Source organism: Galendromus occidentalis, unplaced genomic scaffold (assembly GCF_000255335.2).
Source record: "Galendromus occidentalis unplaced genomic scaffold, Mocc_1.1 scf7180000077086, whole genome shotgun sequence".
Classification (NCBI taxonomy): domain Eukaryota; kingdom Metazoa; phylum Arthropoda; class Arachnida; order Mesostigmata; family Phytoseiidae; genus Galendromus; species Galendromus occidentalis.
The window spans coordinates 1,094,169-1,111,289 of NW_003805074.1; the positions used below are offsets into that span (position 1 = coordinate 1,094,169).

A 17,121-nucleotide genomic window follows, 5' to 3' on the forward strand; every position below is an offset into this window, starting at 1 on the left:
TCTCCGATTACAGTCCGGTTCCGCGATCTGTCATCAATCTTTTCCGTTCCGTGAATGTCGATGTTTAAGTGTTATAGATCATTCGCAGTAGGGCTCTCTGCTGCGGGTACCTATGCAAATAAAAATCCGACCGCGCATCGACAGCGGAGCTCATGGAAATGATGTCAACAGAAGAAAAGAAATGTGTGTTGCGTTGGTCAGCGTCAAACGAATATCCAGAGAGGTTTGCTGCGAACTATAAAAGCTTCAAGTGGGATCATTTCGAGAGGTTTCACTGTCGGGGCATTGCAAAACGAGACAGTACCTGGGATCCGAGCGACTTAGTTGGAGCATTGATTCTTCTTTTTGGCATCGAAGGTGCCAGAGGTGAGATCCTGGATTCGTCCGTGTCAAAATTCATTCCATCCAATTCTATCGAGGGAAAAGCCCGGTCTCGAGCACGCGGAGAACCACTCAAATCCGTTGACGAGATTGCGTTCAGCTCGACTTCGAGCTCCATATTGAGCCGATCTGCATCGCACCTTCCGCTCAATTTCCGTATTCATAGCGCCTTATCATGTTGTGTTTCGGTGCGCTTATCTTGGCCGCACACCTGTGGAACTGCGTGCTGTCCTCTGAAGTTAACCTCATGGAGAACTTCGAACCCGAAAAGGTATCTACCCGAAGGCACATCAGGTTTCAACATTGCGACGCCTGTCACTCGTAACTTCATGCCTTCCGAAAACTGATAATTTTTCTTCCAACGAGATCGCCGGCCATTGGGTCGTCTGGAAGCGAACCGGTCGTCTGATTGATACAACCAGCAGATGCGGCCGAGCTGACATAATTCATGAAAATGGTGACGTCTACAAGATTGACGGCCAGTGGATGGACGATCAGTGAGTTGAGCTCAATCATGCCGCCTCTGAAGAATCGCTCAATCGAGAAAGGTCTAATGATTCAATGTTCACGTCGCAGTGGTAAATCTTACGAGGAAGCCTTCTTCGTGGTGGACGACCGAAGTCATCCCGCGCGATTCCTCTTCCAATCAGACAGTTCAGTGAATTTTAACCATAATTTCTCTCATATATACTCGAATAAGCAGCAACTCCGACTCTTTGCGAAACACTTCTGAGCGGGCCATCGTTTCCTTAGATCACAAGGTGGCGCTTTCGATCCTGGGCTCAGATTACAAAAACTATTTAGTGGCTTACGGAGTGCTCGGTCCGAAAGGTGAGAGAGGACTGTCACGCTTCAACTCCTTAATGACAAGGTACTACGGAAATGCATAACGCTCGGTCTGAACTCCCCTCGCTTCCAGTGAACTACAACGTCTGCTTCCGTCAACTGCCCCCTGACCCAGCAAGTGTAGCGGAAGTGGAGGCGATTCTCACGAAAAATAAGGTCGAATTAGACACGCTCAAGGCGATGGAACAGTCGAACTGCTGAGTCAGGTTCTATGTGATCTTGGGTTCTAATCGACTTCTAACACATTTATAATCGGAATAAACTCGCTCCCAGCGATTAATCTACAAAATAATACCCGAAGTCGCCCAGTTGCGGCGTATTGAAGGGAGCCAACCGAGGGAGCGGTACTTCCCTTGGGGCACTCCCGGCGTATCTTATTCATATTCAGGAAATACGGGCATGACGCTGCTTCACCACAACTCCAGCGTTATGACGGCTCCTTTTCGGAGCGCTACGAGCGTACGCGATTCGGTTCGAGCTTGGTTCGGTCGAACCGGCGCGCAGGACGGGACTTTCGCTCCTCCGATGACTGACAATCCGCGACAGTCCCTGCGAAAAACGATGGGTCCAATGAAAACAATGATGCATATCCTCTGGGATGAGAATTCCACAGCCGTGACAATCTAGGATCTGCTCCTCTCAGAATAAAAGCTTCAAAGAAAGCTCGGCGCATGCGACACCCGTGATGCGTCGCATAAGTGACCCCGGCTACAGAAGGGGCATTGAAAGACTAAGCGAACACGATTCGTCAAGCCCCCTGTTTACGGAGCGTAAACAGAAGTCGGGGATGACACTGCTTGCTCACTAGAATCGAAGTTCGATCCGTATCGCGTTTCTCATGGGCTTTCTCATGCCGAATAATCTCCGTACGACCGGTCGGCTCCGTGGGATGAGTTCAGTAGACATTCCCGCTGTCGCCGGAAAATTGCTCCAATCTGTCGGCTATGCATGCTAGAGTTTCATCGCTTTCGTCGCTCCCGAGAGGCGTCAACTTTAAGAACGCTCTGATGGGCGGAAGTGTTTGTTTTTCTGCGGGGAAGTCGTTACGAATATCCGGACCGTTGTTCTGATCGAGTCGGTGAAGCTTGAGGAAAGACTGAGGGGACACAGTTTCCCGAGCACTATATTCTAAGGGCCGCGGAACTTTTAACGCCGCCCAACCGAGAAGAACGGCATTCTGATGTTGTCATACGGTGGAGATGGAGATCATCATCTTTATGAAAAAGACCCAAACTGAGGGACTGCAGGGAGCGCTCAATCATCAATCATGACCAAGGATGAATCGACGGATAGCCGAGTGCTCCGGATCGTGGAGCATATGGAGGAAAGAGTGCAGAGACGCCGAGTCCGAGGCCTGCGGACACCAGCCCTCTTTCCTCCATTTGAGATACTCCGTCAGCGTGCCCCACGATCTTTTCCGCTCCTAATCCATCTACCTCTGACGTTTCTTGCGGTCAAGGCGTGTGATCGGACTTCAAAATATTCTGCGCATTCCTATGCTAGGGTTCTGGAGCTCTACATATATAGGTAGTGCCGTAAAACCCTAGCAGCATGCTCGTCTGTCCCGCCTCTTGCGGAGGTTCTCAGTTTTTTTCGCTCGAGCTCCTTCGACACTTGGGACAGGGTTAAGCATCACCTCCAGGTCGTTCCGAAGTCTTTCATCGCGGAACTCTGGGAACTCTCCATAAGGAGCATGTTTCCTACTTTACCCATGCAAATTGATGATCGAGGTCACCTCAATATGAGCAAACAGAACACGAGCTCACTCTACTATAGTGGACAGTTTCCCTCCCGCTATGCGATGAAGGTGCCATCGAACATATCAGCGGTTCTTCTGTGCCTCCTCTACGGAGCAGTAAATAGCCAATCGAATGAATCATTGTTGTGCATTGGCAACACTTTTGTCACCAGATTGGTGACCGTGATCCTCGATAGAAACAGAGAATCGATCCGGATCAACGAACCGAACAGCCTCGGGAACGCAACCCAGAACATCGGTCTTTTCGTGAGTTTTCCATTCTACAGCGAGCAGCAACTTATTTGGGGCATTTGAAATTCGAAGATTCGGCCAGGCATTCGTGAACGATCGGTTCCGACCAGGTTCTGAAGAACGCGAGAGCCTACGGCATATGGCGGGCTCAATTCCACGGAGAGGTACAAGTGAATTGCAACAACGTGAAGAGGCCGAGTTTGGCGATTGTTAAGGTACCCATACAAATAGCGGATGCCGCTTTCGCCTTCGATTACATTCTGCCGGGACACCTCGCCTACGGGAAGATCATCGTTACCTCCGACTTTCTCGGTCAGATCGCGACTCTGGAAGTGCCGCTGAAGCGTAGGTTGTCTTCGGTAGATACCCTGGACAATTCCCACGGAGGAATTCCACCATTTACGCGGAACGAAGCTCCTCCTACACGGCTACATTTCCAGGTGGCACGGATGATCGAGTTCTCATCACCGGAATCGAGTTCTACCGTGCCGATGACTTCAAAATCTCCTTCACGGGCTTGAGTTTCCTGACTCGTGGTCTCAGTAGCGCGCTTTGGGCGGCTTATCGAGTCGTGCCTCAGATCCCTCTCCAACTCTATCGCTCACTCGCGCTCAGAAGCGTGCAAGATTATATCGACAATAACCCGCTACCCTTCTGAAACGATCGACAAGCGACAGCGGCATCGTTCTACTTAATATATATTTCGGAATTGTCCGGATTGAGATCGATACTTTGCTTTCAGAGCCAATACCCCATCCAATGGCTGTGAGTCTCTTTGTGTATGTCCCTAGGTGTTTTCCCCTATGCCTACTCTGACAAAACCCAAGCCTCTTCGTCAATCTCTTGGGGATTCCCCTAGTATCGCTCGTCAGATACTTTGAGTTCCCGGATAGTCTCATGATTGGGAGTAGGAAACGGAAGGTGAAGCTCTCATGTGCTCTGGCTTGAATGGGAGCGCCCCGACTCCCGGAGACATCAGCAGCCTCGATATGTTTCTTTTCCCAGGGATCCCAGATTCCATTGGCTCTCGGTGGGTGCGCGTCGATGGCAAGCGAGGCTCGATCGGAGATCGAAAACTGTGTTTGTCAGGATACGTAGGGGGAATATTGATTGTAGAGAGAATCAAACTTTTTCGGGCTGATCCACACAGCCAAGGTTTAACGTCCCGGGTACTGTTATTCACATTGCTTCCGAGGACGGATCCATACAGCAAATGTACCCAGGAGGATCAAGGCCGAGTACCTGCATATTTTTCCGGCAGCAGGGATCGAACCCACACCGCCTCCCGCGCGAGCGGCGTCGTTGCGGCTATGCACGTTTGCACGAGAAGTGACAAACGCGCTAACAAACGCTACGTGTAGAGAGAATCAGGACATAATCTTTCCGTCCCGGAGCCGCTTCTAGTTTTTCCCCCCTCCGAAAGGGATGTCTTTTCTGATTCTGCTGCGTTCGGAGACGAAGTAAGTATCGCAGCTTGGTGAGGACCGATCTCCAACCGAGAGAGCTGCAAGGACCTTGCGCCTTTTTCCCGCGGGCTTCAAGGAAACACCTGGATGTGGGGGAAAAGTCAAATGACGCATCTGCTGTGCGGATGAAAATCGATGGAATTGATTGGCAGATCGAGTTTTCAAGAGCTGTTTGTCTGATGGCATGAAATCGGATTTTTTCTATTGAGAGTGAGAGCATCAGCGCACGAGATGAATACGATGACTAGCGAGAAATCGGTGGAACTGGATGGCGCCGGCTGCCGCTCGGCAGCTCCGGTGCTTGCCGGTTTCGTGTTGGAATCGAATTACAGTCGGACCGTCGAAAAGTCTGGAAGAGTCGCGGCTGTTCGGTGGGTGTTGTCCTTGAGAGTTCCTGCTCAGTCGGAGAGTCGAGCGCTGTCTGAGCACCAGACTGGAACGACTGTGGAAAGGGCACAGCACGGAAACTCCCCGAGATCGATGCGTTCAGGCATTCGGAGGAGCTTGCTCCGCAAGTTCCGGATAATTCAGCGAACGCAATTCCTGAGTATGTCCAGGTTCTAGTTCGGACGCGCTTGCTTTTGATAGCGTTTGACGCTGTGAGCAGAAGATGCCGACAAGCCGGCCAGAGGCCTCAGAATCAAAGAGAACTCCCGAGATGGATCGAATCTAAGAATCCTTCGGCTTCATTTCCTCACTCAATCCTAAAAATGCCACGACATCATCGCTCAGCTGTTCTCAAACCGATGTCGGCGGCGAAAACGACTCCGTCGATAAGAGCGCGTTGACTCTTGACCGAGACGGCGCCGCGCGACGTGCCGCCACGCAGAAGCCCACTTCGGCCGGAGAGCCGTGATTTTTCCAGCGTCGATCAGCCAGCGTCCAGTCGAACGGGAGTTAATCGAGAGCAGCTTCGGCGGCAGCATCATCATCGCCAAGATTAGACGGAGAAAAGCGTCAGAGAGGGTTCTCGGCTGTCGAAAAAAATAATAACTGGTAGCGGATAGAATGCGGCCGTCGCATCTGACGTACGAGAATTGGCACCAAGCGGTCTACGGTGTCCGCCGAGACTTTCCAGCGTACGAAAGCGCATTCCGAGGGTTTTGAACCCAGCCGAGGCTGTCGAAAAAGCAGCCAATGGGGTCAGTCGAAGAATATCCAACCGACGAATCCTGTTCTGGAATTATTCGATCCAGGTTTCTCTTCGGACGTCTAAATCGTTGATTCATTCCGTAGAATTGAAACTCGCCATCGTCGAATTGCTTCTCACATCTCCCCCATTCAAGCAACCTTCAGAAGTTGGAAGCTCTCTCGAAATTCTCCTGCGCGTCTCCATCAAATCAAACGTATGTTTGCGCTTCTCAGCTTTGTTTTCGCCGGATGTCCACGGAGGAAGGACTCTCGGCGGATGCGATAGAATGCTGAACATGCGAAAAACTCTTGGCGCTCCGATAAGCTCTGAATTTCGATATGAGCGGAGTAGTCAGGCGACTGCTCGTTGATCGATATGGAATGGAAGTTTCGGGATTCTTCTTCGTCAACTCCTACAGAAAGCGAAAGGGCTGTCTCTCCCTTATCTCTAGCATCAGATGACGACGTCCAAATAAAGTAATAGAATGAGATTTTCTGGCACTAGCGTCGCTCTCTCTCCGGGCCCGCTCGATAGGACTTCTCTGCTGACAGCTGGCACACTCCGGTTCCTAGTCATACAACGTCATCGCTGTTCCGGTGGAGTTCTCGAAAGAACTGTCGGTGCCGCCGTGCGACTATCGGCGGTGAGAACAACACTGCCGATAACTCGTCCGGCGTCGAGCAGTCTGCCACGATCGTCCAGTTACGTCATATTTAGAAGAAAGGAACCTGTTCTTCTTGTTGTCTTAGAATCGACTTCCGACGTGGCACACATCACAGGACAGATAATCATTGTCATCAACACGCGCTCAAGGCTCTCAGAGAGCAAGCTTTATTTCCAGAGCAATATCAGAAATTTTTCGCGCCTCCCGACGGGATTCCTCATCGACAAGTCTTCGGGTATGCAGGTTATCCAAAATCTCTGTCGGCGGCTGAGAAGAGACCGATGGAGTCCCGGGAGGACGTAAATTCGCTACATTCGCACTTGACGAGGGAACCGCAGACTTCTGTGCCGGGACATTCGGTTCCCCATGTAGGTCGGACGTATATATCACATCGCAGCGACTCTACGTCGACATAGGAGCCATCTGGACTGGTTGCCGTTTCTGGGTCAGATTTCGCGCAAAATCGGCGCGCAATCCTACAGCCCAAAGGGGCAGCCTGTACTCTGGGCTCCTTGATTTTCAGGGTGGATTCTGGCATTCCGAGGTATCGCCGACCGCTACTGGGAGCTCACCGGACATATCATTCACGGAAGCGCGTCGAGCTTGGGGATCACGATTAAGTACGACGGAACACGAAACGACTCGAGGAGAGAACATTTAACGACGAAAGTCCATGGTGGTTAAACCGAATAGGAGCCCAAATCTTGACAGAGGGTGTGGCAGAAGCCGATACCGTCCTGTCGAGAGACTAGATATGTACACATTCAAAAGCTCCCGGAGCTTAATCTCTTGATAACAGAGAGTCGGCCATTTCTCCAAGAATATGGCAGCTCGAATCGAGAGCCCAGGGGCCAAGACCTGGAGTCCGGATCGAGCAGACCCAGAAAGAAGCCCGGGTGCGACTGGACGCCCAGGAGAAGAGAGTGCCGGAGCAACCCGACTTTAGTCTTATGGGCTTCAGGAAGTCCAGAGGTCAATCGCGACAGCTCGAGTTAGATCATAACATGTGCGGGGGATTGCGATAGAAAAACAAGGTCTTATCCTGCATCTGTGACCGACTGAGGGGTCGTGTTACAACGGAGCTGACTTGCAGTCTGCTCCGTTTCGCAGCGGTTTCCTCTGGCTGTCCAAAAATAGATTATCTTGTTTTGACAGCGCATCAAAATATATGACCACGAGGCGAGCTAATCCAGACGAGGATCCGACCCGGGATCCCCGATCACCCCTTGGTCAGCGATCGCAATGCTAGGTATCGTTCCAGAGATCGATTCCTCATGGAAGATTGTCGTCGTGAGGAAAATCCAGATACTAATATCGAACTCTGCGTCGACTCCAAACTCCTCAACAGGCTTTCCAGAAAACACGGAAAACCGTGAAGGCGACGATGTAAGCATGAACGAATTCGTGAGAAACGAAGCGAGATCACCCCATCAGATGCTATTACCGAGAGAAAACACTGCTCTTTTTTAGAGAATAATTCTCCATCAGATGCTGTCACGGAGAATAAACTCCCTGAAATTCAGAGGAAATTATCCTCCATCAGATGTGTCGCGGAAATGTGGATGATCAATTACTGCCCGATACTTGAATATTTCTATGCGATGAACGTAGCTGCTCTCGGGTGGATCTAGGTATATTCAGTTGGACAGTGATCCGCGGGGCCCGTGCTTAATAGCTGTCGACTGCGGGGGAACTTTGCTCCAGAAAGGGCTCGTATGAGGACAGTTCTTCCTGAGGAGTTACTCACATTGACGACCCTATGCCGCACAAGACGCTCACGACTCCTCGATCTGGGAAGTATTGAGTTCCCTCTACGATTGCACTGGCGCAGCGATAGCTGTGACGGACCCTATGCTCTTGATCAGGACACTCGATTCTTTTGCCTCAGAAGCATCCGGGGTTCACAGCGTCATGGGCTAGGCGGGCCGCCTCAGGGATCTTAACCCCTGGCGGGCTGCAGTATATTCCGCTTCGACCGTCCTTCTCCAGAATGGAAATTAGTCGAGCACTGATTATTGCCTAGTAGAGTGGAGTTCTGAATCATTTGGGCAAGCCACGCCATCGTAGTGTTTCCGGGAAATGAGATCCATGGCCCCGATCGATTCGGATTTTTTTAATTATCGAGGCGCGTAAGAGCTCCGGGAAGACGGCGGTGGGCTGCAGAAAGAGGCCATGGGCTGCGTGTTGTGCACATCTGCTCTATATGCTCAATCTCTATGCTTTACCCGGGCCCACGAAACCACGCAGCCATCTCCCGCCATTCAGACCGAGTCTTCTGAAAATCCTCGAGCTCTCTCGAGTTCGCGAGCAATATTCGAAACGGAACTTTCGAATTTAAAGCGACAGCCGCCCTCATTCACGGGAATCGATTTCTGAGGTGGGAAATCTCTGGAATATTCTGATACAGCAGCCTCTCCCGAAGCTTCGCAACCTTGAACCAGAGCTCGAGCGCTGAGAGGACCTCCCGTAGTCCCTGGATCAGAGGGAGGAAGCAACGAAAGAGGGAGAAACGAAAAGAATATCTTCTCTCGAGAATAATCGACCAGAATGCCGCAGAGAGCTTTACTGATCTGTTTTAGATTCGAAGCTCTCAGAGCCAGGCATCGAGTGAGTTTACAGACGGAACGGACTATGTGTCCGTCAGCTGAGATGACTTGTTCTTTCTCGTTTGTCTTCGATGCCCGTCGGCAATCTGATCGGGACAATAATCCATGCCGTCTTCGAACGGTCATGTTGGAATTCCTATGGATTTATCCGCAAACAGCTCAGACGGCGACCTGGTCGCTGTACGACTGCGCGAGGCGCCCACAGGTGCTCACGAGCTCAGGGGGAAAGCGGCGGCGTAGGCTCCCACCTCCCGGAATCTCATACCAACTCAGCTGATGGCTCAAATAGGATTTTGAATTCCTCTAGGCCGGGGCAGATATCCTCGGAGCATATTCACCTCAAACCGCCGGTATCCGTCAAGTTCACGTACAGCGCTCTCTCCTCTAGCGCCCTTTCCCTAGGTCTCTGTGGCCAATCGGGGCCTTCGATGCCTGTGTTCGAGAGTTTTCTCTGCTTCAGCTGTATATAAGCCGGCCGACTTGTCACCGAAACCGCAGACATCAGCTAACAAAGCAAAGCTCATCAGCTGTAAAGTACCAGGAATCTTCCCAGCCGTCAGAAGCAGCCAAAATGGTTGTCGAAGTATGCAGCAACCGTGTGAAGTACACGGAAGACTTCATCGAATCCGACTATTCGTATCAGACGACGCAGGTCCGGAAAGATGGAGACACCGTCAAGTGCATTCCAGTGACCAAGGAGTTCGTATTCCGCACCGCCCGGAAAGTGCCGAAAACTTGTATGGCTCTCGTAGGGTGGGGAGGTGAGTGACACGCGAAAGCCGGTCGAGAATATTTCTTCGTCCCACCACTGCCTTGGAGAATGATGACCGCGCGACGGTCATCGTGAATCGGGATGACAGCTCTCCATATCGAACCTCGTAGGAACTCCGATTTTAATCGTAGCGTTCTATTGCAAGGAAATAACGGCTCCACTGTGACCGCGATGGTTCTCGCCAACCGCGCCAAGCTCCAATGGAACACGAAGGAGGGCGTGAAGAAAGCCAATTATTGGGGGAGCATCACCCAGGCGGCGACCGTCAGCATGGGAACTGATGTTCTCGGCAACGAGGTTTATGTCCCCATGAAGGACATTGTACCCATGCTCAACCCGGACGACGTCGTTCTCGATGGATGGGACATCTCATCGATGAACCTCGGCGACGCGATGAAACGCGCCAAAGTCCTGGAATACGACGTCCAGCGTCAGCTCTACGATCAGGTAAGCTCGTCCGGCCTCATTAGATCAAGGATCGTCGACGCGACGGATTTCACAGGGAATATTGATCTTGACCGGAACGTACTGACTTGACTAATCGGCTGGTTTGCCTCCCGCAGATGAAAAACATGGTGCCCCGCAAAAGCGTGTACGATCCTGATTTCATCGCAGCGAACCAAGAAGCGCGCGCCGATAATGTCTATGTCGGACTCACGAAAAAGGAGGAGCTGGAGAAGATCCGCGAGGATTTGCGTGACATGAAGAAGAAGTGTGCCAACGTCATCGTGCTTTGGACAGCGAACACGGAGCGTTTCAGCTCACTGGAGGCTGGACTCAACGATACCGCCAGCAATCTGCTGGCCGCAATCGACAGGAACGAAGCGGAAATCTCTCCCTCGACTCTGTACGCTGTGGCTTGTGTCCTCGAGGGCATCACTTACATCAACGGCTCACCACAGAACACATTCGTTCCCGGCCTGATTGAGCTCGCCGAGCAGAAGAAGGTGTACATTGCTGGCGACGATTTCAAATCTGGTCAGACGAAACTGAAGTCTGTCCTAGTTGACTTCCTGGTCGGCGCTGGTATCAAACCGGTATCGATCGTCAGCTACAACCATCTCGGCAACAACGACGGTTTCAATCTCTCGGCCCCCGCCCAATTCCGATCGAAGGAGATCTCAAAATCGAACGTCGTCGATGACATGGTCGAGAGCAACGACCTTCTCTACGCCGCCGGAGAGAAACCCGATCACTGCGTCGTGATCAAGTACGTTCCCTACGTCGGGGACAGCAAACGTGCCATGGACGAGTACACTTCGGAGCTCGCAATGGGTGGCAGGAACACGATTGTGGTTCACAACACCTGTGAAGACTCACTCCTAGCAGCTCCGATCATTTTCGACTTGGTGATCATCGCTGAACTCTGCCAGCGAATCCAAATGAAGCTGAAGCACCAGACCCACTTCTCCGGCTTCGACTCTGTGCTCAGTCTTCTGAGCTATCTCTGCAAGGCCCCTCTGGTACCGAAGAACACGCCTGTGGTCAACGCTCTGTTCAAACAAAGGTGTTGCATCGAGAACGTGCTGCGCGCCTGTGTCGGTCTGGCCCCCAACAACAACATGCTCCTCGAACACAAGCTGCAAGCGGAGGTTCGTTCTGAATTCCACAAACAGGTCACCGAAGAACTTTCCGCTGCGAAAATTGCTCCGATCAAAACTGTGTCCAGGGACGTTGCTGCTGTGAGGACTGCTTGATCGGCTAGACGTGAATGGTTTGGAACCTAGGAAACTGAGTATTAAGCATCAGAGAAGACTCTCTCGTTCCTGACTTCAGGAATTTCAAACTTTCGCTCATCTTCCACGGGAAATGTAGAATATGAGAGACAGTAGTCAGATTTAGCTGAGCACTATGTATTTTGAACTCGTTGCTGTGAAATATTGTGAAAATGACAGAAATAAATATTACGGAGCTGTTGGAGCGGATCAAAGGGAACTCATTTGTGATCCCCACGCTTTCTCATCTCAATCGGAACACATGTAGCACCCGAATGCAGCTTGAGAGGCGGATTCGTGATCCTTGAGCCGCATTCTACGATCAACGATGAGACTCTGGCAGCGTGAAGGGAGCGAGGGAGTCTCATGCTTCCGATGGAGCATGATTCCAAACAGAGCTTCCGTAGCGATGATTGGTTGGTAGAAACTTCGAGAGACACCGAGGTCTAACTCGAGGGTCTCAGAAATATATAGTTTCCCGGCTGACCCCGGTTCCGATCACCGGTGCTTTTGCCCAGGGAGTGCATTCGCGGACCGAGGGTAGGTAGACGCCACGACGCCAGAAGCATCGCACCGGGCCTAAACGTGAGAATAGGAATACTTTGGCTGCGCTCGAGGCACAATGGCATCACCTGAACGAGTATCTGATTGTCTGCTCGATGGCGCCGAGATCCCGGAGAATCAAATTCGACACCGAGATTTTTACAATTCGATCAATTCTTTGATCTCTGATTCTTCATTTCGGTATACTCAATGACGTCGAGCATTCATGCCTCGATGAGCGCGACCTCAAGCGCTCAATCACGGTAGCCGTGGCGGCTGGTATTGGAGGAGAGGGATATCTCAGACAGCCGGCACTTAGCAAGTCACGTCTCTCCACGCCTGCGGACGTGTGACCAACCTTGTGACGATAAATTCATATTTCTTTCTTGATCCAACATTGGAGACTGGCCGAGATCACCTCCCTCCATTCGGCTCGTCTCGAGTCACTGAAATGTCGCGGAGCTTCATCGCTTCCGAACCGTCTAGTGAAGAAGCTCCTGGACATCGGAGATCGTATTCGCATCTCTCCCACGCGCTAAAGAAGCACCCTCGAACACCAGTCGGGCGGCAGCCCGTCACTGAGGCAACGTCTACACATTAGTGTTCGCATACGTCCGCGATCTCGTTCCAGAGTTTTCTATCGCGCGGTCATGGGCTAGGGTTGGGCGGAGAGTCTCCCAGAGTGAGTTTAGATGTGTGAGGGTATCATACCCAGGCGATTGAATGATTCACAAAGGCAGCAAACGGGGTTCCAAGGCCGAGGAGAGTTTAGTTCAATTTCACCAACGAATGTATCACCTGAATCCACCCGGGCTCCACGTTGAGGCTCATCATCATCAGGGTTTGAACCCTACCAAGACAATGGCCCTGGCGGAGGTAAATACATCTTTGAGGTCCTCTCAACCGTAACTAGCGCCTCGGCGAAGACTGAGCTGGATTTACCACAACACAGGAACCGCACGTCTAGTGTAACGCAACGGGGCTGCTTTGGAGCGCAAGGCGAGAAGCTGACGCTCGCTGAGGCTTCAATCAAGAGGAAATCACGATATCGGAAGGAAGCACATCTATCGATGAAATACTTAGAAAGCAATTCCGGAACCTCTCGGGCGAATCGAAAATGATGTGTAGTCTCCTAAAGCATTTCAATTTTTCCCCCGTCAGGAACCTCGAGGTCTCGAAACTACTCTCGCGTCTCATGGCAGCGATCAATGGCTGTGGATTGGAACTCACACGTTACAGTGAAGCCTGTCTGATGTGGAAGATTAGCTGCGGTGCACCAGAGAGCCGTTTGAGCAGGTCGTCTGACATGGAAAAACGTTCTCTCGGGTCTACCGGGCGGAGGACGCCGCTTGACGGCTGTTGAACACAAGGATTCATGGGAACGACGTCCGTAGATTGAAAGACGGCCACCTCCGCAGGAATGGTCCCGGAAGGACGCGAACAAGTGAACGGGAACATGCATCCATGATTGATGCCATGTTTTTTGCTGAATCCAAGCAGAGCTCGTCATGTGTTACCAGCGGGTAGATCCCCCGGAATCAGTGGTATCGGATCTCAGCGTATAGCTTCCGATTTCTCGCAGCGGCTCCCGATCGAATCCTACACAAGATTCCTCCCCGAGCCGAAAAAGACCAAGAAGATTCGCAAAGGGAGCCAGGGAGCTTAAAGAGTGCCCGGACGAGAGTCGAGCTTGGGTACGTTTCCGCGGAAGAGAGCTCATGTCAGACCTTGGAGGTGACAGTGCGAAAGCCTAGACCCATCCGTAGAAATGCAGTTCGCACTTGAGCTCCCCGCTCAATACTCGGGCTGGAGCGCAGGCCGACCGCCAAGCTGATTTCGATCCATGGCATTGAGGGAGGGCACCTTTCGACGTTGATGGCTATCCGCGCAGATTCACGGACAGGATTGAATAGCGAAAGCGGCTCGTGAAGATGTGAGTTCCCTAGATAGGGATCCGCTGCTACCGACGCCGTTCCTCGACGTCCAGCGACGTACACCCAGCTCCCGATCATGTGCTCGATTCCATTTATATGTAAGTACGTTATATCTGCTACGAGCTGTGAGACCAATTCCCGATTGCTGTTCTACTCGCGACGAATCCCGAGTCCTAATGCAGCTCGTCACTCATCAAGGCCATGCGCCAATTAGCATCCCCGAACCTCACGGAGCTAAGAGTTCATTCAGAATCGGAACAGTGACTCGGCCGCTCTGAGTCTGACGGGTGATAATTTCGCTCTTTCCCGTTGTCAGGTTCCGACAGACGCCTGCATCCGGAGAGTCAGGCTGAATCCGAAACGAATTCTGATGATTTTGGTGAGTCTTTTCTGATCACCGTCCTAATTTATCAAAGTATACGTCTATGCTTCTTGTCGGTGACAGCGGACCGAGAGCTGCCCGACTGATGATTGGAGGGAAAACAATGGAAGTGTTATCCCTCTCCGGAAGGCTCGTGAGAGAGAGAGCGGAAGCGAGCGTCAGGTGATCGTCATGTGTTTACAAATAGTGCAGCGATCGGGTTTCCTTGAGAAGAGTATGAAAATACTTCGTTTCTCCGTCGGATTCCTTGGTGGAGGTTTGTCCCGTAATACGACGGATCTAACTCTGAATCTTTGATACCCACGCGATAGATCTGTCTCATGACTGATTGCGAGCCACTCTCGAAACTGTCCTAATTACCGTTCGCATGGTTTGCGTGTTTCCTCCCTTAATCACGCGCCCTTAAGATAGCAGTCCGTAAAGCTTTGAGAGCACGGTAGGCGTCAGGAAAGAGGGTTTTACGCCAAAATGTTGAAAATCCTCAACACAGTATACTAGAAGGTAAATCCCGTAGGCTTTTTCGATCGAGCTGTCGATCACCGATACTCGTCCTGCCTGAATTGTGGCCGCGAAAGCACCGCGTGAATCGCTTCCAGCTGCTGTGAGAAAGGTGACCGAGTTACCCTCAAATCCCGTCCAGGAGGAACCCCGGACACGTGTGAATGGTACACCGTCCAGGGAACTTCCCGTTTGAAGAACCCCGCGTGGAATCCTTGGGAACTTCCCGGATAAGCAGCCTAGCCCATAAGTAGCCTCCTGCATAAGGAACCCCGCCCATCAGGGACTTTCCGTACAAGGAACCCTGCGTTTTAAGAAATTTCCGAATGAGGAACCTCGCGTATGAGGAATTTTCGTGTAATGGCGAGGTTTCATCGCTCTAGAGATTCGACGCTGGAACTGCGCGCTATATTTCCTTTCCTTTGAGAGATCCTTACCCGGCCATCGAGAGTACTCATCCTCGGATGACACTTGCATGCGAAAGGTCTAGTTGTGGCTTGAGTGCAAAGCGGGCCACAACGATCGCCATCATGATGCTGGGCGGGCTCGTATTAAGCGCTCTTTTCTACGTTTCAGCCTCTGGGTTGAAAATGGTAAGTGATTTTCGCAGCACTTTCTGACTGATCAGATGTTCTCGGGAATAGAAGGGTTGGAGTGCAACCCCCTCCTTCACATCGATGGGCCATGCGGAAACGAGATTGGGTAATGAGGGGCGATAGAGACATCGAATCTGACGGAAGGCGCTCTTCCCGCAGGAGAAAGATTGGATGAACGCGAAGTCCATTTACGATTTCGATGCCATCGACATCGACGGGAACAATGTCACTCTTGACAAATACAGGTGAGAGCCTGCTACTTATTTTCCGGCGGTGTGGAGTTCATTCTGCGCGACTCCATCTGAGAAACTCATCCACTGCCCGATTCCAGAGGTCATGTCTGTATCATCGTCAATGTGGCCACTAAATGAGGAGCAACCGACCGCAACTATCGGGAATTAGTTGCATTATATGAGAAGCATGCAGAGAAAAACGGACTCAGGATTCTTGCATTCCCGTGCAACCAATTCGGGAATCAAGAGCCGGGAACCAACGAAGAAATCAAGAAGTTCGCGCAAGGTAAAGTCCCACGCTCGTGGCAGCGTGACCCTTAATGCCCGCTCCCCTAATGGCGGCATAGTAGACTCGACCTCTAATGGAAAATCGATGTCCGGCCTGTGCAGAGTCAAATATTCAAATGAATTGAAATCGGCCGTGACGCGAATGCCCGATCCCATATCAATTTGCTCTCCGAATTCTCAGAGAAGTACGGTGTGAAGTTCGACATGTTCGCCAAGATCAACGTCAACGGGAATGAGGCTCATCCCTTGTGGAAGTACCTCAAAGAAAAACAATCTGGTTTCATGTTCAAGTGAGTGACCCAAGGGTGAATCCCATCAGACCCGGGAGATTCTGCGCCGATGAAATCGAGGATACACAGAATATTCGTTCGATGAGACTGAACGGGGATTGGATGCGGATCGATTACTTGTTTTCCAACAGCGCTATCAAATGGAATTTCACCAAGTTTGTCATCGATAAGAATGGCCAGCCGGTCCAGAGATACGCGACAACGACCAATCCTCTTGTGAGTTCCAATGTCCGATCTCAATAAGATGATCCCGTTCGATCGATTCATGAAGAGATCCCCGTTACTTATATTCTCCTTCTTCCAGGCCATGGAAGACGACTTGATGAAATATTTCGCTGAGACCCCGACCGCCTAGACACCTCTCGTGGAAAATCCCGAGATACTCTGACATGCTTCCAAAGCTATTCTATACCGAAACTCGGACCATTAGAGTTTCCGAATTGTCACACCGCTTTTCACATCCAGCGGCTGACACAAAAACTGCTCCTCATTCAAAACTGTCATGTATGAAATTTGCTTGACTCATGTGAAATGACGAGTTATCTGTAAACCGGAAACGGTGAGATTCCTCCGATGTGCAAAAACAGTCAAATAAAAGGAATTCATGGCGAACCCGTGGCAGTGTTTCCGATATTGCCTCTGAGATCTTCCCGGCCCCTCCCTTCGAGCACGACTCCCTATCGTCGGGTGTGGCCGACGATGAGCTCGGATCAAACACCTTACTTATGACATGAATTATGAGGATGAGGGATGGGGAATACACCGAAGGTAGGTCTCGGGGCAAG

General features: G+C 51.3%; 3 protein-coding genes and 1 long non-coding RNA gene across 5 annotated transcripts; all 4 read left to right on the forward strand.

The window, feature by feature from the left end:
* The first annotated feature begins 263 nt into the window (after positions 1–263).
* LOC100902539 (uncharacterized) lies at positions 264–1,486 on the forward strand. Its single transcript, XR_145344.1, has 5 exons — positions 264–366; positions 748–878; positions 958–1,034; positions 1,135–1,212; positions 1,301–1,486. It is a non-coding gene; the product is annotated as an uncharacterized LOC100902539 (long non-coding RNA).
* A 1,482-nt stretch (positions 1,487–2,968) lies between these two features.
* Positions 2,969–3,875, forward strand: LOC114828066 (uncharacterized). The gene is made up of 3 exons (XM_029110730.1): positions 2,969–3,232; positions 3,328–3,562; positions 3,658–3,875. Exons 1-3 carry the CDS (start codon positions 2,969–2,971, stop codon positions 3,873–3,875), a joined length of 717 nt encoding a protein of 238 aa, XP_028966563.1.
* Positions 3,876–9,583: 5,708 nt separating this feature from the next.
* Positions 9,584–11,779, forward strand: Inos (Inositol-3-phosphate synthase). The gene is made up of 3 exons (XM_003740717.1): positions 9,584–9,846; positions 10,003–10,304; positions 10,421–11,779. The coding sequence occupies exons 1-3, from the start codon at positions 9,657–9,659 to the stop codon at positions 11,552–11,554; spliced, it is 1,626 nt and encodes a 541-aa protein (XP_003740765.1). The 5' UTR covers positions 9,584–9,656; the 3' UTR covers positions 11,555–11,779.
* A 2,829-nt stretch (positions 11,780–14,608) lies between these two features.
* On the forward strand, positions 14,609–16,949 carry LOC100902827 (glutathione peroxidase). Of its 2 annotated transcripts, XM_018638528.1 has the most exons (7): positions 14,609–14,687; positions 15,506–15,522; positions 15,685–15,770; positions 15,857–16,044; positions 16,228–16,336; positions 16,468–16,552; positions 16,641–16,949. In XM_018638528.1, exons 1-7 carry the CDS (start codon positions 14,648–14,650, stop codon positions 16,689–16,691), a joined length of 576 nt encoding a protein of 191 aa, XP_018494044.1. In that variant the 5' UTR covers positions 14,609–14,647; the 3' UTR covers positions 16,692–16,949. The 2 variants fall into 2 exon arrangements, with proteins under 2 accessions (XP_018494044.1, XP_003740766.2); XM_003740718.2 differs by lacking the exon at positions 14,609–14,687 and having other exon boundaries at positions 15,353–15,522.
* Positions 16,950–17,121: the final 172 nt, after the last annotated feature.